We start from the raw sequence: 25,908 nt of genomic DNA, 5'->3' as shown, positions 1-25,908 counted from the left end.
TTGGGCCCAAGCTCATCAGAACTTGGTCAAAGCCCAAAACTCCTACAAAAAATTTTCTAACAAAAGACGCATATCTGGCCACCATTATACAGTAGGTGATAAGGTCTGGCTAGCTACTAAGAATCTTAAATTGAGGGTACAGTCAGGGAAGCTGGCCCCTAAATACATTGGGCCATACACTATTACTGAGGTTATAAATCCCGTCACGTTCAGACTCAAACTTCCTACGGCGTTGAAAATTCATTCTGTATTCCATAAAGCATTGTTGAAAAAATATATTCCACCTGTCTCTCCATCACCTCCTCCTGCTCCGATCGTCATTCAGGGGGAATTGGAATATGAGGTGGAGAGAATTCTGGACTCCCGCTGGGTTCAAGGGTCATTACAGTATTTGGTCCACTGGAGGGGTTACGGACCAGAAGAGCGTACCTGGGTGGCGACCAGGGACATGCATGCCCCTCATCTAGTCAGACGATACCATACTCGGAACCCGTCCAAACCTGGTCCATGTAATAAGGGTCCTGAGGCCCCTCCTGAAGGGGGGGGTAATGTCAGCAACTTACCTGACCGTGCTCCAGCGATGTCTGCCCCGGCTGGAGTGCAGCGCCGTCGCTCCGCCTCCGCCGGCCGGGTGACGTCGCGGAGACCCGACGGCGCCCCTAGCGACCGGAGACGCCGTGGGGTCACGTGACTGGCTGTTGGCCGACCGGGACACAGCTGAGTGGCATTGCACTCAGGGTGAGTGGCTTTCAGTTCAGCCACTCTGCATGCAGCGATGCAGCTGCTGTGTTTTGCTCATTAGGAGTCCGGACCAATTAGCTCTGGTCCAGGACCCTCCCTCTGGTATATAGTTCAGAGCCAGCCAGCAGTACATCGCTGGCTATTAGATCAGTTCATAGATCAGTTCTAGTCCCAGCTCACCCTGTCCTTTTCCTGTCATCCCCGTCCTGATTCCTTTTGCTTGACTACTCGTGTTTTGACCTTTGCCTGGACTTAGACTATTCCTTGTTTTCCTGACTCTGTACCTTGTTGCTAGTGTGGTTTGACCCGGATCGTTCATTACTCTCTATTGTGTTTTGTCTGTCTGTATTGTTCTGTGTGTTCACTTACGCAGCGTAGGGAACGTCTTCGTGGTTGTCCGCGACCGCCTAGGGTCGATTGAGGCAAGCAGGCAGGTGACAGTGGGTGGGTTCAGACCTAGGGCTCACTGTCTTGTTGTGTCTGTATCACCTGATTCCTGACAGCTACATCCAGCTTTTCTAGGCAGTGGGAGTCAAATGGCGAGAGCTTGGATTTGGACGAACCGGAGCGTTAGGCAAGTTTGTTCATGACTAGTGCTGAAATAAACAGGTCAGTGCAAAATATACATATTGCAATGACCTGTACAAGCAATAGGATGATTGCTTATAAAATTATCCTGGGGGACTGAAAAAGTATAAAAAGAAAAACAAAAAATTTTTTTTTAAAAATATTTCCAACATTATGGGCATGTGTAATGTATCTGTATAACACAAAGTTGGTTGTGTGCATAAAGCATTTTGGTGCTTGAGCCAGAGCCCCCCCTCCCCCCATTCCTGTATACAGTAAACAGCTTTTCACCATTTAGTTTAAGAATTTTCAGTGACCCTGAAGTATTTCTTAAAAAAATATCACCAGAATAAGTCATATGGGTCCTCAAAGTTATTTATTTGTTAAAATGCTGCAGTAGGCTACCACTCCTACGAGGAGCTAAACTGTCTAGCTGAGGAGTTTAAACCAATAGGAAATCAGCTGGTTTTAGCCAATGACATTTCTGTCTACAGCAAGACAGTTTTCTATTGGCTTAGATTACCTAATGTAGAAAATAGGAAGGGGACAAGCTATACGATGGGGTAAAAGGAGGTAGGGGCTACTCAGTTCTCCATGAACACTGCCTATATTACATTTCATATACTTTATTTATTTTTTTTACAAATATATTTTTGATTTCCTTTTCTCATATATTTTTTTTTTTATCTAGAAAAAATATCGGTAATATTGCTGTAACTGTTGTACTGTTGTGACGCTGTAGTGCATCTATGGGAATAAATTGAGTCTGACAGCTGTGGCATTGTGGAAGCACCCAGTCAAAAACCGGTTAGAAATGTAATAACATTAGTGTGAAGGAAATCGCAGTCACTGCTGCCATTTTCTACAAGGGCCTTAGAAAATCAAGAGCTAGAATTCGGTTGGTTGTTATGGCAACTAGTCCACCATTTTTTTTTTGTACTAGCTTTGTTAAATATTCCCCATTGGAAACATTATACATTGAAGGCAGCTTTACTTCACTATTACCGCCATCTAACAGTTGATCGTGCAGTTACAACTGACGGCTTAGTAACTGATACTTGTGTATGTCCTTATGGTGTACATTATGGGTACCATTACTAGGGGTATGTACCTACAGTATACATTATGGGTACCATCACCAGGGGTATGTCCTCATAATATACATTATAGGTACCATCACTAGGCGTATGTCCTTATAGTATACATTATAGGTACCATCACCAGGGGTATGTCCTTATAATATACATTATGGGTAACATCACCGGGGGTATGTCCTTATAATATACATTATGGGTAACATCACCGGGGGTATGTCTGCTAATTGTACACAGGGGGGTGTTTATCAAACTGTCTAATTGTATGACATTGTTGCCCATAGCAACTGATCATGGCTCAGCACTCAGTTTAAATATTGCTCTGATCTGTGGCTGGTTGTCATGGGCATTAAAAAATAAGAAGTATAAGGGTACATTCAAATGTATCTAAAAGGATTGGCCCCTTTTACACTAAAATTATTTACTGTATTGCAACAGAAGATTTATGTCCCTTACACAGACACACACAGACACACACACACACACACACGTTTCTGCTGTGCCCTGTACTAGAGATAGAACCCACAAATGGCGATCTCTATGATAAGGCCATACATGTACAGGGCATAGCAGGAACACACAGTGGTCCCGCAGGTTACAATGTTCATTGGTTCCAGGATGGACTTTGTATGGTGAAAATGTGGTATCTTGAGTTGTGGTTACTTTAGATAACTTTGAGCCCCCAAAATATCATCCTAAAATAACTAATATGGATAAAGCAAGTCCTTATATGCAACAGTCAGAAAGAGCTACTGGAGACTGTAAATTACTTTCCGTGTAGAGGTCCGGAGCGTTTTCAGGGTTTTGTACAGATCCAGAAATATAAAATGAAGCCGTCCTCAATAGGTGTCCAAAGGAGCAACTCATCATGGCACAGGTAAAGAGCAGTACAGGACATGTAGTATCACACTGTATTGTAGAGAGGAGATACTAGACACACAGCAGTACAGGACATGTAGTATCACACTGTACTGTAGAGAGGAGATACTAGACACACAGCAGTACAGGACATGTAGTATCACACTGTACTGTAGAGAGGAGATACTAGACACACACAGCAGTACAGGACATGTAGTATCACACTGTACTGTAGAGAGAAGATACCAGACACACACAGCAGTACATGACATGTAGTATCACACTGTACTGTAGAGAGAAGATACCAGACACACACAGCAGTACATGACATGTAGTATCACACTGTACTGTAGAGAGGAGATACTAGACACACCGCAGTAGAGGACATGTAGTATCACACTGTATTGTAGAGAGGAGATACTAGACACACAGCAGTACAGGACATGTAGTATCACACTGTACTGTAGAGAGGAGATACTAGACACACAGCAGTACAGGACATGTAGTATCACACTGTACTGTAGAGAGGAGATACTAGACACACAGCAGTACAGGACATGTAGTATCACACTATACTATAGAGAGGAGATACTAGAGACACACAGCAGTACAGGACATGTAGTATCATACTATACTGTAGAGAGGAGATACTAGATACACACAGCAGTACAGGACATGTAGTATTCTACTGTACTGTAGAGAGGAGATACTAGACAGCCAATCACTGCAGGCACTTCAATAGTGCCGGATTAAATGTACCCTGGGCCTCTGGGCTGTCCACCCAACCTGACACCCCTCCCCCGCCCCCAATAAACATTACCTGGTCCCCAGCTGCCCCTAGAAAATATTGCCTAATCCCCAGCTACCCCCAGTAGACATGACTGCCCAGTCCCCTGCTGCCTCCAATAAAAATGCTTGCCTAGTCCCCTGCTGTGCCCAATAAACATGATTGTTCGGTCCCCTGCTGCACCCAATAAACATGATTTCCCAGTCCCCTGCTGCGCCCAATAAACATTGCCCGGTCCCCTGCTGCGCCCAATAAACATTGCCCGGTCCCCTACTGCGCCCAATAAACATTGCCCAGTCGCCTGCTGTGCCCAATAAACATTGCCCAGTCCTCTGCTGCGCCCAATAAACACGATTGCCCAGTCCCCTGCTGCCCTCATTACACATTGCCCGGTCCCCTGCTGCCCTCATTACACATTGCCCGGTCCCCTGCTGCCCTCATTACACATTGCCTGGTCCCTTGCTGCCCTCAATAAACATAATTGCCTGGTCCCCTGTTGCCCCCAATACACATGATTGCCTGGTCCCCTGCAGCGCCAAATAAACATTGCCCGCTGGTCCCATGATTCTAATATATAAAAATAAAGTTATAAAGCAAACTCACCTGCCACACACTCCTCGGCTGGGCTGGAGGCTGCTGCTGATTACCCACCGTCCCGACACTCGGCTCAGCTCTTTTCTTCCGGCTGGGGCAGTGCATGCCTCAAACCCTGCCTGTACTGGAAGTCCTGGCCTGAAGCATAAATTGCGTGTGTACCTTAAAATCATGCAACAGTGTGCTCACCCGGGAATAAGTGACCAGAGGGTCCCGGATTCCCAAAAGCCACTGCTGCAGCAGCACATGTTTTAGTTGATCATCAAGTTCTCATCAGATCCTGACTTTCTGTAGCAATGTATGTTGAGTCTGGTCTCAAGTGCAGAAAGTACATTGTATGTTTAAAATATTGTAACCTGAGGCCATTGCAAGTTGAGGGACCTCTGTATATATCAGTATGTGAGTGACATAAATCTGCTATACTGTATTTCCAAAAACCTTGTTGCAGCTTTCTCTCAGCTGCCCTCAAGCTCTTATTGATTTCAATGGGAGTGTCAGACCAGAGCTGCACAAAAAGAAATTACTTTTAAAATGATTGACATATGTTGTTTTTTTATAGTTAAACTGTGTTTTTTATTTTAATTATTATAAAATCACCATGTGGTTAATAGGTGTGTGAGTGAACCCAAAGACCTTGTTTTATATTGTCCATCCAGTTTAATTTTACTTCTGGCTTTGGCTCAAAAAACTGAATGAAAAACTGGCACATTTTTGTAGCATTTTTCGGGAAAAGCTGTGTTAGGGTACGTTCACATGTGCTGTAACTGCAGCGGATTTTACGCTGCGAGTTAGCAGTGAAATCCGCTTCGGATACTGGCCCATTCACTTAATTGTTATCCTGCTGCGAGTATGTCAAACTCAGTGCCATTAACCCCCGTGGCCCGGGAACATACTTACCGTACCGGGTCCCTAACTCGCAGCATAAAATCCGCTGCGGATACAGTACGTGTGAAGTACCCTAAGGCTATGCTCAAACTTTGTTTAATAGTGTCCCGGCATCTCCCAGCGATCAGCCAATCAGTGCGCTGCAGAGGGGCAGGGCACAGATTGGCTGGCCGCTGGAAACCCTCCATGCAAGCCGATGCATTGACCTGGTAAAGTATGTACCCTGTGGGGGTTAATGGTGCCGAGTTTGACTTACTTGCAGCAGGATGACCGTCGGCACCGCCAGGTGTGCCCGTAAATCAATTAACCATTCACTTCAATGCAAACTGTGCCCATCGGCCGCACTTTACATTGTGTGAACAGCTATAGGCACGTACATTATTTTAACACCCTTCTTAGGAATGGGCGTTAAAATAACGATGCGTGAACGCAGCAGGTGGCATTGCATTGACTTCAATGCAATGCCGCCCCTGTAGTAAAGAACGGACGCTGATTCCATTGCAATCAGCATCCATTCTTTAGTTTAAAAAAAAATTGTATCAACATAGCCTAAAGCTCCTATCAGGATGTCTCTTTAGGATATGTACACATATGGAATGTCCCCGTCACACAATGTTTTTGATGCACCAAAAATGCTTTGAGCTCTGCACCTAGCCGATGATTTTACTAACTTATACACCAGCCCATGACAAATATGTGAGTAGTAGTAGATGAAGAAAGTAGAATTGCTGAAAGACTTTGCTGTCTAGGTTGGGGACTAATGCATTTGGGAAGTCCCTGCTTGATAAACTGACCACTAACTCATACTCCACCCTTCACAGTTTGCAGAACACATTACTGTATACCACATTGAGGGCTTTAATTGTATTGTTATTTGTCAGTCATTTGTTATAGATCCAGCAAACACTTATTTTGTTTTTGCGTTTTTTTTTCCTATAGTGTTTTTTTCCCAAATGTCCATCCAATACAGTAAACCAGGCGTAGAAATAAACAACAGAAATTAGTTCTCATCCCTATGACAATGCCCCTACGAAGAAGGCTGAAGAATTTTTTCCAGCAATATTCGGATGTGACACTGAAGGTTAGGGAAGCTACGTCAAATGATCCCTGGGGTCCAACCGGAAGCCTGATGATGGAGATAGCCAAAATGTCGTACCACGCTGACTTGCTGGTGGACATCATGCAAGTCCTAAGGGAAAGGTTGAATGACAGTGGTAAAAACTGGCGCCACGTCTACAAATCTTTAGTCTTGTTGGATTACCTTATCAAAAATGGATCAAGACAAGTTATTATCTTTTGTCATGAAAAAGCACATGTTATTTCTATGTTGAAAGATTTCACATACATAGACAAAGCTGGAAAGGACCAAGGTAGGAGTCAGGTTCATTTATTTTAGTTTGCTACTAAAGTGCATTTGTTGGCTGCCAAGCCAAAGTCATTATATTAAAGGGGGTATTCAGGCTTAGAAAAATATGGCTGCCTTCTTCCAGAAACAGCACCACTCTTGTCTTTAGTTTGGGTGTGGTTTTGCAATTAAGCTTCTTTCACTTTAAGGGTACGTTCACACTTACCGGATCCGCAGCGTATTTTCTGCTGCGGATCCGCAGCAAATTTCATTTAAATAACTGAACACAGCATCAAATCTGCACCATCAAATCTGCTGCGGATCTGCTGCAGATCTGCTGCGGATACTGTAGGTGTGAACGCACCCTAAGGCTATGTTCACACTGCGTATATGTCCGGCCGCATATTTTCGCGGCTGGACATATACGCGGTAAACTCCGGCCGGGGATTTACGCTACTTGCGGCCGGCTACGTATGGACCGTGAACTTACGCCCGTAGTCTACTTACGCTTCCCGAGCGCCCTACGTAGCGATCTGACAGCGGTCTTTTACTTGGAAATCTTCGCCTAGGCCCGGACACCCCACAGAACCATTTGGATCGGCACAAAAAGCTTGCAAAATGAAGAAATCACCACTATGTACGGGACCGCATGTAACACTATGGGTGTAAGTTACGGCATTTTCGTCCTCAAACAATGGTCTGGTTAATTTTTTACGGCGCCGTGTACGATCCGGGCGTAAGTTCTTACGTAGTGTGAACTGTGCAGCCGCACATCGTATACTTTCCATTGTATGCAAACTACGTAAGTCTCCGGCCGCTTATTCACGCGCTATGTCCGGAGACTTACGTAGTGTGAACATAGCCTTAGGGAACAGAGTTGCACAACCACTCCCAAACTGGACACAATAGTCATGCTGTTTCTGGAGGAAGGCAGTCATATTATTTTAAGTCTGGATATCCCCTTTAAATTGTAATTGTAAGTCTTTGATGTACTCCTAATGAAAGTCTATAGGGTGGTCTAGATCTCATAGACTCAGAGCGAGGGGAGGAGCTTGTAGTAGCTACCCTGGTAGCAAATGGATACTATACAATGGTACACAAAGTCACTACAGGTCTAATTTAATAAGACAAATGAAAGTAATTCTAGTTTAGTATAAAATAGGTCATACATAGGAGACAAATCTGACCTGCTGATAGCCCCCTAATGCGCACAGGGCACCCAGGAGGAGAAAGGTATGTTTCTTACCTTCCTCCTCTGCGCTGTTTCTGTGCAGTTAGTTGTTGAATCATTGGCCTGGAGCACTTTTGGGAGTACTGCCTCGCCGCTATTGTGTGAGCCAGCTTTGTGTGATGGGCACAGAGAAGTGCTCCTAATGGTGCCCCGGGCCATGGATTTAACAACTAACAGGCCAGGAACGGCACAGAGGAGGAAGGTGGTAGATTCATCTAACCTGCTGATAGTTCCCCTTTAACCCCTTCCGGCACAAGGACGTAACTGTACGTTCTTGCGCGGGTGGGGGCGTTCAGAGCGGTGCCGCGCGGCGACCCCGCTCAGAACCGCCACGGTCCCGGGTGCCGCGCCCGCTTATTAAGTCTTCAGATGCAGCTGTCAAAGTTGACAGCTGCATGTGAAACTTCATTGCAGCTTTTCCCTTGTGTCTAGTGGGGAGATCGCTCCCCCGTGAAGTTGTCATGGAGGAGCGATCTCCATGTCTGGTGCCAGCCGGGGTCTGCGCCGTAATGGCGCTGATCCCAGTTTGGCATTCTATTGCTTTTGGCTGCAGCAGCCAAAAGCAATAGAACACTGATCTCATTGATCTATGCTGTATATCTATACAGCATAGATGTTAATGAGAGGTCAGTGTGCTTACACTAGAAGTCCCCCTAACCCTAGAAGTCCCCCTAACCTCAGGGAGGCTTCTAGTATATGTGTAGTAAAAAAAATAGTGTTGTTATTACTAAAAAGCCCCCTCCCCTAATAAAAGTTTGAATCACCCCCCTTTTCCCATGTCATTAATAAAAATAAATAAATAAATAAACATGTTTGCTATCGCCACGTGTGTAATGGCCCGAACTATTAATTAATCACATTCCTGATCTCACACGTTAAACGGCGTAAGCGCCCAAAAAATCCCAAAGTGCAAAATTGCGCATTTTTGGTCGCATCAAATCCAGAAAAATTGTAATAAAAAGCAATCAAAAAGTCGCATATGCGCAATCAAGGCACTGATAGAAAGAACACATCATGAGGCAAAAAATGACAGCTGACACAGCCCCATAGACCAAAGGATAAAAGCGCTATAAGTATGGGAATGGAGCGATTTTAAGGAACATACTGTATATTTGTTAACAATGGTTTAAATTTTTTACAAGCCATCTGATACAATGAAAGTTATACATGTTGTGTATCGTTTTAATAGTAATGACTTGAGGAACATATGTAAGTTTTTCCATAGGACACACGGTGTAAAAATGTAGCCGCCCCCCCCCCCAAAAAAAAAAAGATTTTTTTTTTTATTTTTTTAAATTTCACCGTGCACATAATTTTTCTGGTTTCGCAGCAAATTTTATGCAAAAATTCAGCATGTCATTGCAAAGTACAGTTAGTGACGCAAAAAATAAGGGCTCATGTGGGTCTGTAGGTGTAAAAATGCAACTGCTATGGCCTTTTAGGGTGCGTTCACACCTACGGGATCCGCAGCGGATTTTCATGCTGCGAGTTTGCAGCGAAATCAGCTGCGGATCCTGTACTGTGAAGCTCAATGGGTCCCATACACGCTGCCCGGCCCCTTTAACCCCTGTGCCGCCGCCGGCCGCCCGCAGCTTACAGCCCCGGCCCCTTAAACCCCCGCACTGCCCGCACAGCCGATCGCCGCCCCGCCCCCCCCGCATGCCCGATCGCTGCCCCGGCCTCCCCGCACGCCCGATCGCCGCCCCCCCCCCCGCACGCCCAATCGCCGACACCCCCCCCCCCCCCCCGCATGCCCGATCGCAGCCCAGGCCCCCCAGCACGCCCGATCACAGCCCCACAGCCCCGGCCCCAAGCATACATCACCTGCTTGGGCCGTGGCTGTGTGATGCTCCTGGTTCCCCTCGCTGCCCATCAGCAGCAGGGGAGCCGGGAGCATCACACTGCCATTGCCGAGCAGGTGACGTATGCTCGGGGCCGGGGCTGCGATTGGGCATGCCGGGGGGCCGGGGCGGTGATTGGGCGTGCGGGGGGGGGGTGGGGGGGGCGCCAGGGCAGCGATCGGGCATGGGGCTGGCAGGGTGGCGATCGGGCGTGCGGGCGGTGCGGGGGTTTAAGGGGGCCAGGGCTGTAAGCTTCGGGTGGCCGGCGGTGGCGCAGGGATTAAAGGGGCCGGGTCCCATGCAGGCAGCGGATCCGCTGCGTGTATGGGACCCATTGAGCTTCACAGTACAGGATCCGCAGCTGATTTCGCAGTAAACTCGTAGCATGGAAATCCGCTGCGGATCCGGTAGGTGTTAACGCACCCTTAAGCACAAGGAGGAAAAAACTAAAACGCTAAAACGAAAATTAGCCTGGTCCTGAAGGGGTTAAGTTCTATTGACAAGCCTATCCTGTGTTTAGCCAAAAAGAAAGCCAAGACTAAACTAATAAAACTGTCATTAGAGCTGGTAGTAGATGAACATGACTCTTACTGGTTCTTGGAAAATACGATAAACAAAGCAACAAAAATATTTTTTTCTCTACAGGATTTTATGTGCGTCAAAAGTCCAGAAATATTATTGATCTGCTTAAAGATGGACGTAGCCTGAAATTAGAGCGTGAAAAAGCCCAGCGCATACAAAGGCAAATGTTCTTTCCTAGGATCCATAGCATCTACAAGCTACGACCTACAGGTGATATTATTATCCTAATGTGTTATAGTGCTTGAAATAGAGAATCTGACTTTGACTATGCAGAAACAATTCCACTGTGAACTGAGAAAGTTGCTTGTTGGAGTTATACAAATGCACAAAGGCGACATTTTGTGTAAGAAAGATTAAAAAAATTATAGATTTCACATAATAGTTTAAATTTTGAATTACAAAATAAAGTCATGATTAGAAATGAGCGCAACTCGAGTAAGATTAGGTCCGTCCGAGGTATTTGATTAGTGTTGGTTACAGAAGTTGTAGGCAGCCATAGGGAGTACTGGAAAACATGGATGCAACCACATCTTAAACCATTGGTATTCAAATACCGCACACTCGGGTTCGGACGGACCTGAGCATGCTTGAGTTGCACTTCTCTCTAGTCATGATCTATATATTGTAACAATTATCTTGCTTGCCCACACAGTCCATATTCCTGTCTGCATGGAAAGTCTCTGGCTGATACTGCATGAGGCTGGGTTCACACTATGTATATTTGAGGCTGTATTTGGTCCTCATGTCAGGTCCTCATAGCAACCAAAACCAGGAGTGGATTAAAAACACAGAAATGATCTGTTCACATAATGTTGTAATTGAGTGGATGGCCGCCATATAACGGTAAATAACTTCCATTATTTCAATACAATGGCCGTTGTTTTAAAATAACAGCACATATTTGCCATTAAATGGCGGCCATCCACTTAATTACAACATTATGTGAACAGAGCATTTCTGTGTTTTCAATCCACTCCTTGTTTTGGTTGCTATATAGCCTCAAATATACAGCCTCAAATATACGTAGTGTGAACATAGCCTAAGGGTGTATTTTGGGAAGGTCATCGCATCCCCAAAAATGTCTGCGTGAAGGTGGTTTTCCACCTAAATCTAATGGAGGTTATTTGGTTCTTCTCCCCCAACTCAGGTTGTGTCTCCTTGTTATGATTTTAAGGGGAGCTGCAGTTCTTGCAAAACAAAGTGAACAGAGCTGGAAGCAGAGGAGCGCCATACATGGGGTAGTGGCCATTCTGGGCTACTGCAGTTCTTCAGCTTTCATTGATTTGAGTGGGAGCTGAATTGGAATAACCCAACATGGCCAATACACAATAAAAAGAGTCAAGGCATCTAGCTCTGTTAACTTTTGCTGTGTAACTATGAGTCTTGCTTTTACCCAATCTTGTTATTGCCGAATAGAAAGTATTTCCGACACTGTTCATAGTCCTGTGTGACTTCTTCTCCAATTTAAAACTAAATACTTATTTGTAATCTAAAGGGAAAGCGGCAAACACAATTAAGTGAGCAGCGTCTTTGCCTAAGTATATATTTGCAATCAAAAATAATGGGACAGATGATAGGTTTTCACTGATTAGTGTATTAGGTAATCAACTTTATGCCGTACACTACTTAAAGCGTAGCTGCTGTTTTAGGTAACATTTCAGGATAAGCTGTTATGTGTGTGTGAGGAGTAGCGCTATTGCTGGCCATTATAACTTATATATTAGATTTCTGCTCTGCAAGCTTCATATTCAATTGCCATGTATCATTAATCTATCGGGTAAAGCCAAGCCTCTGCACCTCTATGTCTCAATATATAAAAGCAGCAGAAATAAGGACGTTACAGAGCAGTAGTAAACAGTATAGACTGTGAATCAAGATTGGAGTAAGTTGCCTCTTACTTCTGGCTTCCCTCTACTCACACCCCATCCCATCTCACTCCACAAGACCCTATTACACCAAGCTATTATAGGCCGTATTCCGCCGATTATACGCCATTGTGAACGATAATTGCTTGTGTAATAGCTACTGTTAAAAGGCAACGATCAGCTGACATGCACAGTGTCGGCTGATCCTTGTCTTTCAACATGTTGAAAAATTTGTGAACAATAATGGCGGTCTGCTGGCCGTCGCTCTGTGGCATAGGAGCAGCAGACCGCCACTATCACTTATGGGCTCCCCCCCGTACGATCTAAAGATTGTATGGGGAGCTGCTTCTCGCGCCCACTCCTGCACTTACTTGCTTGCTGTCGGCGTGTGTAATATCATTGGCAGCGAGCAGGGAACGAGAAGCAAGTGATCGCTGATCTGACAGGTCGGCGCTCGCTTGCTCCTTACCATCTGCTTGTGTAGGGCGTTCACTTTTCCCCAAGTAATCTGATCTCTCACAGCTCATTTTGTAAACACTGGATGGACTTGAGATTCGGGGGGGTTTGATTGGGTATGATAAGGGGATAAATCAGTACAAGTTTCAGATACAACCATGCTGGTCCATAGGTAGCATCTGACATTGCAGCTCAGCCCCAGTCATGTGTTACTCATATTTATATATTTCTGTATGTGGCTGCAGTGTCTGTGGGTACATGTAGCTGGCTTACTTTGCTACCTCTCTACAAGTGCATAGAGGAAGTTACGGTACAACTACTTTTCTGAGCTCTGAATTCTTGTTGGTAACAGTTTAGACTGGCAATCAAGCAAGTTAACAGAAAAATGTTCTACATTACTGCGACCAAGCCTTAAATAGCAAGTTGACAAATAATGGAGGCAGACAAATGGAGTTTGACAAGTAGGATAGGTTGATGATTTTCTTGGTTGTATTGAACTTCTGAGCATGAAATCTACCAGTGAAAATCAGATATGGAGGTGAAAAACCATTGGGAAGTGGTGTACAGTGTACTGTAGCTTCCATAAAGTTAGACCATGCCATTGCTACGGGGCCTGAGCAGTAAGAGGCTCGCAGGCCCAGATTTGCACCTGGCACTTTGTGATGAACACTCAGGCAAATGCTGCGGTACTCTGACTGACAAAGCAAGAAGTCATAACTGCCCTACCAGTCTCTCTTATGATAATGTGGAGATACATTTGTTAGAATAGCGCATGTGAATTGAAGCAATAATTTCTTTTATTCACCACTTTTCACTTTCAATTTTTCAAGGCATAGGATTTGTACAATTATGTGGTCACTTTGGGTCCTGGTCTCATCATTTCTTCCTTTTTTAGGGAATCAAACCAGCTGACACTAACACTGCTCCGCAGAACCAACCACTAGACTCCGAACCACAAAACCCCAGGGACTATACCACCAAATAAGGCACAAAACCACTGTCAATAAACCACTGTACTTCTGGGACTCGAGCCAGAACCGCAGGAGAGACATCTCGGGAATTCGGCTAGCATGCATTGATGGGCAGCAGAATCGGCCACAGCTTTGGTAGATCTCTGCACAGTGAATTTTCTCAGATGGAATATCACCTCTACATAACACTGCAGAGGAGTTTATGACTGCTTAAAGGGGTTGTGCCATCTTCTGCTCACCAGCTCTCACTTACATGTAGCTATTGGACATGGTGAGCAGGTGGGATTTAGCCCACACGTGATGATAAAGATATACACCTGCCCCTTCCCATCCCGGTTTACTTCCAAGATGTGGAAATGCAGGAAATGAGCGCTGGGGACCAGAAGGCTTCAGTCATCTCCTGACCCCCACTTAACAATATAGATTTATCTACTTATTATTATTTTTGTGGTGGTGTGCTTACTCACCTGGACTGATGCTTGCCTCACAGTGCAGTTTTATCTTCTGGTTAGGATGCCATTCCAGTCCCACTGGACGCCCAAGTGACTCTTTGCGTCCCACAGCTACTTCTGTGTGGATTGGAAATCAACGTTATGTGTATCTTATATTAAGTGTCTTTTACAGATGCATAGGAAAGGTGATTTCCACTCCACCCTACAGTAGCTGTAGGTTGAGGAAAGTCAGAAAGGCAGTCACATGGGTGATAACTGGGACTGCAATAGCAACTTAAAGGGAAGATCATGCCATAAAAGAAGTATAAACCCATGTGAGTCTAACGGTACCACCTTACTGACAGGCAGTAAAAAAAGTCTTTCTTTAAAGCGACTCTTCATCCCTCCACTTGGCATCTTCATCCCTCTTCATCATTAGGAATGCCCCAGGCAGGATTTCTCCTATTCATCACTTGTCTGAACACTGTACATGTGCCTTAACTATCCAGCACAGGTGCAGTGTTCAGACAAGTAATGAATAGCAGACATCCTCTCCAGTGGCATTCCTAATGAAGAAGAGATGGGGAGGAGGGACAAAAAGGCAGGGCACAGACACTCTAAGCAACGCCAATTTTGCCTTCACACACCGGATCTGCAGTAGATCCGCAGCAGATTTGATGGTGCAGATTTGATGCTGTGTTCAGTTATTTAGATAAAATCCGCAGCGATACGGTGTGTGTGAAGCTACCCTAAGGGCTAATTCACACATACGTTGTTCTGTCCGCAATTGCGGGCACGCAATTGCGGACAGAACATGAAACCAATGTTATCCTATGGCCCCGTTCACACGTCCATACGTGTATAGGGGGCTGCGATCCGTGCCGCAAAAAAACCCGGACATGTTGTAATGCGGACCGTTTTTTTGAGGCACAGATCGCTGATGTAATGATGTGTGAACGTAGTGCTCCGTGAAGCACTGAGCACTACGGATACAAATACGGTAGTGCGGCCTGAATGTGGCCTAAAAATTGTTTTTAGAACAATAACTGCATCACCTGCCGAGCGGACCCCAGAACAGATCTTGGATTAAAAGCAGCTATCCGAAGGTACAAGTGGTTTTGTGGGGGCAGATTGTAGATACAGAGTCGCTTTAACCATGGACTGCAGTAAAGCAGAAGTGATGTCATTACATTGACAGATGAAGATGAAGACAGGAGGACATTATTTGGAGCAGAAAAAGGTCAAACAGAAAAATGCCTGCAATAATGTTAGATGCAATTCACATTTTCAATTCAACTTCTTCCCTGAATCTCCTGAAGTACATGCTAAATGTATCTGTAGGTGGTCAGTATTTGACGAAGACGAATTGTCCTTTTTGTCTCCATGTGGCCGGTATACAGTAGTATATTGTGAAAATGAAGTATATGAAGAATAGTGCGTTTGTGCATCATTCCTTACCTCAAGAAGATCCTTTAAAAAGGCATTTTTTTGTTTTGGGTAGAGTGGGTGGTGAAATTAAAGGGATCTTCTCATTCTTTAACCTTACAGGGGTATTCCCCTCAAACAACTTTTCATATGTTGCTGCCCAAGGTAAGACTAACAATTCCTTCCATACTTGTTATTATCTATTCAGTCTCCTTCTTCCAGTTTCCAGCTGCTGCTTTCTGCTGAAGGGTAAATTCACACGGGCGAATCTGCTGCGAGTTTCCCACCAAGAAAATTGCATCTAATCCGCAATGACCAAATGTGCGCCTGTTTGGTCATTGCGGTTTAGATGCGATTTTTTGCGGGAAACTCGCAGCGGATCCGCCCGTGTGAATTTACCCGAAGACACAAAAAACTGTGTGTGAGCATTTCTCTCTGTCTTCCTCTCCTCCTTCCTCCCTTCCCTTATGGCTGTCCCTGGCAGGCTTTATCTGCAATTTTGTAGCTACTTTTTAGTGTTGGGAGGATCAATCACAGTAAGTTCATCAGCCACTTGACCTCTGATTAACCCTATCAACATTACAAATAAGCTACAAAGTTACAGATAAAGAGTGCCAGGGACTGGTATCAGCTTTCTCAGAAGGGAGGGGAGACAGAGAGAAAGGCTTACACATAGATTTTTGTGTCTTCAGCAGAAAGCAGCAGCTCAGAACTGGAAGAAGGAGACTGAATAGATAATAACAAGCATGGAAGGAATTGTTAGTCTCAATATAGGCAGCAACATCTGAAAAGTTATGTTTGAGGGGAATACTCCTTTAAAGAGGTTGTCTGGGGAAAAGTAAAATTTTACCTACTACCACTTTGACAAATGAATACCAATATTTCCAGTTTTGATACAATTTGGACCTTAAAATGTCTATATTTAGGTAATGTGTGCTACAATATACAAATAAAAGACTTTTCTAGCGTACAGACATGTCTTCATCCCGAGACTCTTGTTTTCCTGCCAGCAAATGTTGAATACTTGGATTCACAATAGTACATCCTATAGTAGCAAATTGAGCAATCACAGTGAAGTTTTCAAGGTAATATTAAATGAACACAGTAGTATGTGAACAAATACAATCAGTACTTAGAAAAGAAAGAACATAACTCTAATGGCAGGCTCTTGTTTATTCTATCAGTAGGAACGTTATTATCTATGTCACAATATGGTGGATTATGTTGTTTATGTGACCATACTTTGTTCCACCACAATGTGTACTATATAGACTCACATCCTTTTTTTTTTTTAACATTAAACCAGTGCAAAAAAAGCTAAACTCTTTTTTATAAAGTATTGCTAGAAGGGTAAGATTTTTGTGGCCTGATGTTGATGATCTTGATGATCTTGACAATGATTTGATCAAAGTTTTGTTACTGACCATGTAGCAAGTTCTTTTGGAAATTAAAAGGTGTTGTCCAAGCATTAACCCTATCCATAGGATACGTATATGATCACTGGAGGGTCCAACTGCTGGGACCATCCTTGATCTCAAAAATGGGTCTTGGACCCTCTCTGAAGCTGTGTTCGCGAACGTGCATTGCAACTCCATTTATTGTCTAAGGCACCACCAGAATACAGAACGACGAATCATTAGCCAATCATTACACAAATGTAGCATACTAACTTTTTAAAGGTACCTCGTCTTAAATGTTAAGTTAAAGAGGTATAACTATGTGGGACACTTATGACATATCCACCTCTGGGACCCGCCCACATCTATGTTTAGATAAAGGGTTCCTTGGCCCCCCTCTGACCTCTTTGCGGCTGCCAGAGGTGGTTGGGAATATGGGAACCGTTGAAGTTGATGAGTTATACAACCTTATTTATCTGTACCCAAATAGTGATGGGGGTGGGGTAGATAAAGTAGATATAGTAGTCAGTAAATATAAATATAGATCCCAGGTCTAATCCCAGGATATATGTAATAAACCTAGATGTGGGTCCTATCCTTGGGGTCTACATCTAACTTCAAATCAAGGACTCCCTAGTACCTTTTCGATCTGTTCCTGTTGGTGGTTGCTGGAGGTGGTAGGGAAGCTGAAAACAGCCGAAACCGGCGAGTGCTCTGAGAGTTAGGCAAACAGTGATTGGGAAACTACCATTAAAGTCAATGGAAGTTAGACTTATAGTGTAACTCGCCCACTTTGTCTGTTCTCGGCTTCTCAACCACGCCCGGCAACCACAAACAGACCAGAGGTAACTAAAAGTTGGGTCACGTTTTCTATTTATCACCTATATCAGGGATAGGGAGTGTTTGGCCTTCCCGCTGTTGCAAAACTACACGTCCCATCATGCCTGGACAGCCAAAGTCATGATGAGACTTGTAGTTTTGCAACAGCTGGAGGGCCAAAGGTTCCCCATTTCTGATCTATATTATGTTAAACATGTTCCAAAATATTAATAATAAAGGAGATGTCCCAAGGACTGTAAAAACAGCAGGCATGTGGGGGTGGTTGAGAAGATAACAAACAAGTGGCCCATCCCTGAGCCTCTGTAGTGCCGCTCCCAGGACTCGTTCACATCACCTGCGCTGAGTGACTTCCTACCCAGCCAATCAGTTACTGGGGCAGAATACCGCCCAGTCACTGACTGGCTGAGTGGGCAATCGTTCAGCCAAGCCGTGACATTGCTGTGCAAGGAGCCGGGGACGTGACGTACCCAAGATAATAGCCGTCATTGATGAATGGGAATTTGTAGTGACGCTACGGAGGCACGGGACGGGTGAGTTCACTTATTTGCTTTTTTTTCTCACCCACCCACCCTGCCTGCCTGCCATTTTTTTACCATTTATGGGACTGCCTCTTTAACTATAACCAGTTTAATAATCTACTTTGCATGTGTTCTCAGCTATTGGAACGGTTATAGAGAAGCAACATGAGCAACACATTAAAGTAACAAGTATGGATCCATCCTCATGTACTCCGGAGAAATTCAGCACCATCCAACCTGTTCAGGTAAATCAAAGCCTCCTGATTATCGCAGAAATCCGATGGAACAAGTAACAAGTAATGTGATGAACACCGAATCTTATTTCAACTGATTTTAGAAGTTCAGTGTTTCTCAATACTATATGAACAGCTAAAACACGAGCTGACAATGCGGTTTATCCGGCCAGACTCATGATTGAAGATTTTTTTTGTGCAAACAGTAATTGTAACCTATGTGACTGTGTGAATTATTGCTTACATTACATTACAATATAAATCCCCGAGCAAGAAAAAAAGTCACAACCCTGAATGTGGATTTGATTTAAAATTAGAATAAACTAATAAATGGATTGCATGTGAAAGCGGCAGAGGAAAAAAAACCTGAAAATATTACATAGCAGTTAATGAGCGCATTCACCGACTGTCATCTGGAATACTTATGTGCAATAGCTGCGTACAGTGTACTCCTAGCAGCTTGTGCTCCTGAGTTATTAACTCTTACAAAGCTAATGGATATGTCATTTGATCACCCTCCTGTTCTTGGAGAAAGGGCCACAATGGATCTGCTGATAAAATGATGCATATGCCCTTCCCCTGTCCCCTCTCACCTTTTCTGTAGTGTAGGCTGCTCCCAAAAATTAAATCTGAAGAGGAAATAGAGAAAATAAGTAAGGGCACATACTATAGTATAACATTTTGGAACAACTACAATTCCCATCATCGTGCCTGGACAGCTGAAGCTTTGGGGGGGCTCTTGTGGATGGAGGTGCAATGCTGCCTCCGGCCACAAGAGGGACTGTCAGAGCAGGAAGCCCAGCCAATGAGTGTTCTGAGCCATCGCTACCCACCATGGAGGCAGATCACGTTTCGCAGGGGGGCCTGGGGCCTTGTAGCCTACCTCCATGGTAGCTATGCCACCAGGGGCGGATTAACTTTACCATAGGCCCCGGGCTGTTCACCAAGCTTTGGCCCCCTCAACCCCACTGTAACTATGGTAACACTAGCATGGTGCTAAGAGTACAGGATAGATTATGTCATGACGCCCTGATTTGAAAAATTGCAGTAAAAAAGCAGCGATTTTTTGCAAATCATGGCAAAACTGTAGCCCGGAGACAATACACCACTGAAAGTATGTCTGTTTGGGTGGCCATGGGCCCCCCAGGAGCTTAGGGCCCCGGGCTACCGCCCGAAAAGAACCTATTATAATCCGCTAATGTATGCCACTGGCTGTTATCCATGCTCATTCTGTTACACTTTGCTACAGCTGCAGCGCTTGTGACACTGACTGTTTTCTTGAGTGTAATGTCTGAAGTGAGAAAATGCCTATGGACTGGCTGCAGTCCTATGCTGGGTCCCGGTTGTGGTCACACATACTCTAGAGCTTTGACAGGGTTAAGAAGTATGAGGTGCAGGCTGTCAGAAACAAACATTAACCATAACAGCCTGTATATAATTATAAGTGATCCAAATGTATAAAAAGGTCCTCCTGCAAACCCTATATACCAAACCAAAAAAGAAGGTGTAAGGATTCCACCAAAAAACAAATGCAGGACCAGATGTAAGGAAATATATGGTTTATCTTTTATTCACATACATGTAGAAATTTTTTTTATACAAAACACTTTAAAAGCAGTATAGGAGCTGATACATCAACAGATCCCCAAGGGAATTGGTGGTAGTAGATATAAAATCACAATAGATATCCACAATACAAAGTGTATGAGGTATATAGAGTTGTTAATCTACATAGGCAAAGCACTGGGCATTGGGCATATATCTAAACCATGTTGTATATGAAGTGATATGTAAAGCAAATACAGATATAAAACCAATATCCTTATCCATATATACTACCCGTAGAAATTGTCCTTAGTGCAATGACCACCATACCACTCACCCGACGCGCGTTTCGCGTATCGAGCTTTATCATCACCCTCGATAAAGCTAATACGCGAAACGCTCGTCGGGTGAGTGGTATGGTGGTCATTGCACTAAGGACAATTTCTACGGGTAGTATATATGGATAAGGATATTGGTTTTATATCTGTATTTGCTTTACATATCACTTCATATACAACATGGTTTAGATATATGCCCAATGCCCAGTGCTTTGCCTATGTAGATTAACAACACTATATACCTCATACACTTTGTATTGTGGATATCTATTGTGCTTTTATATCTACTACCACCAATTCCCTTGGGGATCTGTTGGTGTATCAGCTCCTATACTGCTTTTAAAGTGTTTTGTATAAAAAAATTTCTACATGTATGTGAATAAAAGATAAACCATATATTTCCTTACATCTGGTCCTGCATTTGTTTTTTGGTGGAATCCTTCCACCTTCTTTTTTGGTTTGCCATAACAGCCTGTGTGGTGTCCCACCACAGGTGTTGCTGGTTTATACACCCCTCGCAAAAGCCTGTACTCTAAGTTAAAGTGATAATGAAGTTGTACCTTAGTTTTGCCACTAGATGTCGCTAGTATGTATATGTTATGTCTAAGTATTGCACAGCTGTGGTATTCAAGGGGTTATTGTTTGTGATTTGTGCACCAATAAGAGCTCTTTCATCTTCTCCACCTATCTCTATTCTCCTTCTTCTTTTGCGCTCTCTTCTTCACCACGCACAGCAGGTATTACATACCCTGTAGGAAGTCACTTGGGGAGAGGAAGTGTAGTCACACACTTAGTCAGTCTTAGTCTGGTTCCTGTACAGAGAGGACACAGCAGTCAAGTTGGGCCCTGGCTTATGCCAGGTCCCCTGTTGGAGGACAGTCCAGCTTAGTCTAGTCTGGAGTGAGGTAGTGGACAGACGCACATGGGAAACACAGACGCTCTTTTCTTAAAAGCAGCACTTCTACTCACTATGCAGTGTTAAACACTCACAGAGAGGACAAAGTCAGAGATCATCCCAGCCCACGCCGAGAACAAGTCTAAAGGTGCAGGACAGTATCCTGAAACAAGAGGAACTGATCCGGATAGAGCAAAGTTGCTTCAAACCTACATATTCTATCTCGCAGCACGGGTGTAACCAGGTAAACTTGGCCACTCTGCTCAACCCAGGTAAAAGGGTCTGGGGCTTGTGTCACCCTAGAAGGATGGGTCACCGTACACTGTAGGGCAAAAGGTGGTATTGCAACAAAGGTCAAAACACAGGCACAAGTTAACTTCTATTTTCAAGTCTTCAAGAGGACTTGTCACCCCCTGTGCGGGGGTGACAGGCTCCCGACCCCCCGTTAGATCCCCCTATACATACCTCATCGCGCCTGGCGCGCGCACTCACAGGAGAGTCAGATGCTCATAGAGAATGAATGGGGAGTCCGATGTTCCGTCATTCTCTATGGGCATTGGACTCTCCTGTGAGCGCGCGCGCCGTGCTTCGGGCGCTGAAATCTCAGTCACCCGACCGGCTCAGGAAGCGGGACCCGGCGCGATGAGGTATGTATAGGGGGATCTAACGGGGGGTCGGGAGCCTGTCACCCCGACACGGGGGGTGACAGGTTTCCTTTCAGTATTCTACTACTTCTTCTTCTAAAGTTCCGGCAGAGCACATTACTACTTGAGTTGGGACTCCTGTGACATCCTCCTCTCCACTCCTCTGTACTGACTCTACTTCTCAGCACGCAACCAAGCCAGCACGGCTATACTGCCTCTCAAACTCTCAGCACAAGTCTTGTCATTCAGGTCCAAAGTATATTATCAAGTTAGACATCTATTGTCTACTACTGTATTTAGTATTCCTAAAGTAAAGATGTGTTTATTTATGGTAACAGGACTCAGTGATTATTACTCTAACACCGACAGAGTAATTGCATCTTCCTTGGGTCATCTCCCCTTTCTGTGGGTGGCGGTACCGATAGTCCGGGTGGGTCACAACTCCACTCCGGACCACCGTGATAAGCGCCCAAGGGACCCTCTCACAACCCGGCAGGTCACCGACCACAGGGAAAAAGGTATAGCCAGCCTCCCTAAACTAAAAGCAGGTGTGCCTCCATACCTGTGTGCCTAACCAGTACTGGTGTCATGACAACCTACCATCTGGCTGAGCTATACTCCAACTAAACACCACAGTAGTGGCATCACTATACCATCTGGCAAGTGACCGGTCGAGCCTCACAGTAGTGCACCACACCTGCACCTCATCTTCCTTTAGTTTAGCTGTGTCTGTGCTTCTGCCATAATACAGGAATGGAGTATTACACACACAAGTGAGTATAGCCACAATTTCATATTACTTCTGTCATTTGCCTGTGTGTTTGCTCCTCTCCTGCATAATGTAGAAGGCACAGATGCACAATACAGTTTGAAGCATACAGAGTGAGGCTATGTTCACACGGCGTAAGAGACCGGCCGCCCGCATCAGAACTCCTCATAGCACACAATGAAGCAAGCGGGCGGAGCCGCTCGCTTCATTGTGTGAACTGACAGGGTTTGTACGGCCGCAATTCACCAAATTGCAGCCGCAGAAAACTGACATATCAGTTCTTTGCGGCGCCGCCAGGTATCCCTGCCGGAGCGTATACGATGTGTATATGCTCCGTCCGGGGTCCCATAGAAGAACATGCGGCGTGTTCACCCGTACAAAGTACGGACGTTGTTGCCGATGGCAACATGATGGTTGCCGTAGTGTGAACATAGCCTAACATGTACTATTAGGTTATATGTAGGAGGTGCCCAGCATTTATCCCAATATAATGAAGAGTGACATCCTAAATGTGGCAGAAAGAATAGGGAGGCTCCCCGACGTCTGTGCCCGTCATGACGACCTGTCCTGCTGTGTGCTTAGGAGGCATGTGAACTAAATTGGAAGTGACCATCATCAATAAACAATACATAGATAATATATATTATTTTTGTATGTATTAAGGTATATTTTTGTTATATTATTCACTTTCAATATCTTATCCCTTGATAGCCTTTAGCTTTCTTCTTTTCAAAGTCAGAAATTCTGATGTGATAACTAGCAGAGTTAAAAATATAAGCTATGCATGCTTACTAAGCAGAAAGCCGATAAATGAAGAACCATATGTAACTTTTCTGAAGGCAGGTCACCCTTCATACAAACATTAGTCAAAGGAAAGATGTTCTTCCAGAATCTTATCTACAGACGGTTAGAGGCATAGTTTGGCGGTATACCATGAGAGATTTCTAGGGCAAGTGAAATGTGAAGTCAATAAAATAAAAAAGCAAAAGCAGTCTCTTCCCTGTTCACTTTCTAAGATAACTTAGTAAAGCAAATTGCATGTTTCTATAGCAACAATGGTGGCTCATTGTAAAGGGGAGATCAGACCTTCATTTACGTTCTTTTAACATACCCTCTGTTCCAAGAATAAATATTTCACTGAATCCTAAAAATATGACTCTTATTCCTTGCACAGGTTAACCAGTCGAATATAAAAAAATGTTTGTTTTATGTGGGTATAATCATTAATGATTTAAGGTGGACATCGACACTTTTACTAATGCTTTCTTCTGTCTGGGTACTTTAATGGGGTCGAGTGGTGTAAAATACAAATCTTTTAAATAATAAGAGCCGCGGGGGTTGGGGCTCCTCAAAGAGTTGAGCCATTTAAGATAAGAGGTATTACATGGCCCCATGCACAGTGTAAGCAAGATCGGCGCTGCTAGTTTGGCGCTCGCTTACCAAGCCTATTACATGGCTTAATGATCGTGCAGCACGGACATCTTTAGTCATCACTGCTAATAAAGAAAATAATAAAACTATACTTACCTTTCTGCACTCCCCTATGTCCTTCACCGCGTTCCCTGCAGCCGCAGCTTGCAATTCTGACACATCTCTGAAGTGACAGACCGCTCAGTCAATCACTGGCCAAGACGGAACAGTGCTGTGGCCAGTGATTGGCTGAGCGGCCGGTCACTGCAGAGACGGCTTCAGAAGCTTCATCAGTGGCTGTGGTGAACAGGGAAGAGCCAGAAGGACACTCGGGATTGTGGACAGGTAAATATATAATTTTATTATTTTCTATACACATCTATACATATTTTATATATATTATCTTCTATATACAAAAAAAGGCAGTGGTGCAGCTCATTGACTATATCAAGGACTGAGAGTAGCTAGATAGGCCCCTACCTACAGGGGCAAATAAGCATACATAAAGTAAACAAGGATCTCTAGTCCTCTAAATCCTTATGTGTAAGACAAATTATAAATGTTTTTAATTAGGTCCTTGACGTGCATTACATTTTAATACAATTAAATTTACTTTTAATTTGATCTTATATTGTGTGTAATGCCTCATTTCTCCTGCGGGGGCGCTGTAGCTATATCAAATATTTGCTAAAAGGTTACTTTGCAGATTTCAACTGTTATTTTGGATTTGCCTCAAATTGTTCCCAGATTATGGCAGCCCTGACCTTGTATTATTATGGTAACAATTTGGAAATACTGTCTGCAAACTGGTAGTAGCTTACTCCTGGGACATGACCTAGTGATTCCCTGTACAAAATATTTATGTGAGGGGTGCTATTAGGTTTAAATAGTATTTTAAGGGTACTTTGCCCCCCTTGTTTTGCCCTAAGCCAGACCTAAGAGTGACACAGCCGACACTCCTGTCTAGAGGTCTGATCATAAAAATGGAATAAACAACAATTGCTATACAACCTGTTATATGTTACAACCTACAACCACCTGCTGTACATATACAAAATATATGGTGCAGGTCTAGGCTGGGTTCACACTACGTATATTTCAGTCAGTATTGTGGTCCTCATATTGCAACCAAAACCAGGAGTGGATAAAAAACACAGAAAGGCTCTGTTCACACAATGTTGAAATTGAGTGGATGGCCGCCATTTAATGGCAAATATTTGCTGTTATTTTAAAACAACGGCTGTTGTATTGAAATAATGGAAGTTATTTACTGTTATATGGCGGCCCAGCCTAGAAGCTGCCACTCAAGCAATCTAGAAGGAGATGTTTGGGTGCTGAGCTGTCTCTGACACCCTGGAGAAGACCAAATTGATTTGTAATTGCTAGGACAATAGTAGTCAACATAGTGCTCAGTGGTTGCTCCTCCACTGTTTTTGTCTACCGCTTCCAACATAAGGCCTTGGAGCAAGACCTGCCCAATCATTGGCTGAGATTAGTAACTGGCTAAGAAGGCAGGTCCCACCTTAGAAACAGGCCAAAAACAGCAGCAACACGGGACCAGAAGAAGATGCAAAAGAGAGCTGCAGTGCGACCAGGGTAGGTAAGTGTATTTCTTTTCTCCTTTTTTTCTACTGCCCCAGCATTGT

At 44.2% G+C, this 25,908-nt stretch overlaps 1 protein-coding gene across 1 annotated transcript in view; it reads left to right on the top strand.

Annotated features, from left to right (window-relative positions):
- The first annotated feature begins 2,305 nt into the window (after positions 1-2,305).
- ENTHD1 (ENTH domain containing 1) overlaps positions 2,306-25,908 on the top strand; it is a 43,679-nt gene continuing 20,076 nt past the window's right edge. The window contains exons 1-4 of the mRNA XM_069967947.1: positions 2,306-2,411; positions 6,466-6,896; positions 10,589-10,735; positions 18,567-18,673. Coding sequence (XP_069824048.1) covers positions 6,542-6,896; positions 10,589-10,735; positions 18,567-18,673 — 609 coding nt within the window. The 5' untranslated portion in view covers positions 2,306-2,411; positions 6,466-6,541. The remainder of the gene's footprint in view (positions 2,412-6,465; positions 6,897-10,588; positions 10,736-18,566; positions 18,674-25,908) is intronic.

Source organism: Dendropsophus ebraccatus, chromosome 4 (genome assembly GCF_027789765.1).
Source record: "Dendropsophus ebraccatus isolate aDenEbr1 chromosome 4, aDenEbr1.pat, whole genome shotgun sequence".
NCBI classification, from domain to species: Eukaryota; Metazoa; Chordata; class Amphibia; order Anura; family Hylidae; genus Dendropsophus; species Dendropsophus ebraccatus.
This window is presented reverse-complemented; position numbering and strand designations above follow the sequence as displayed.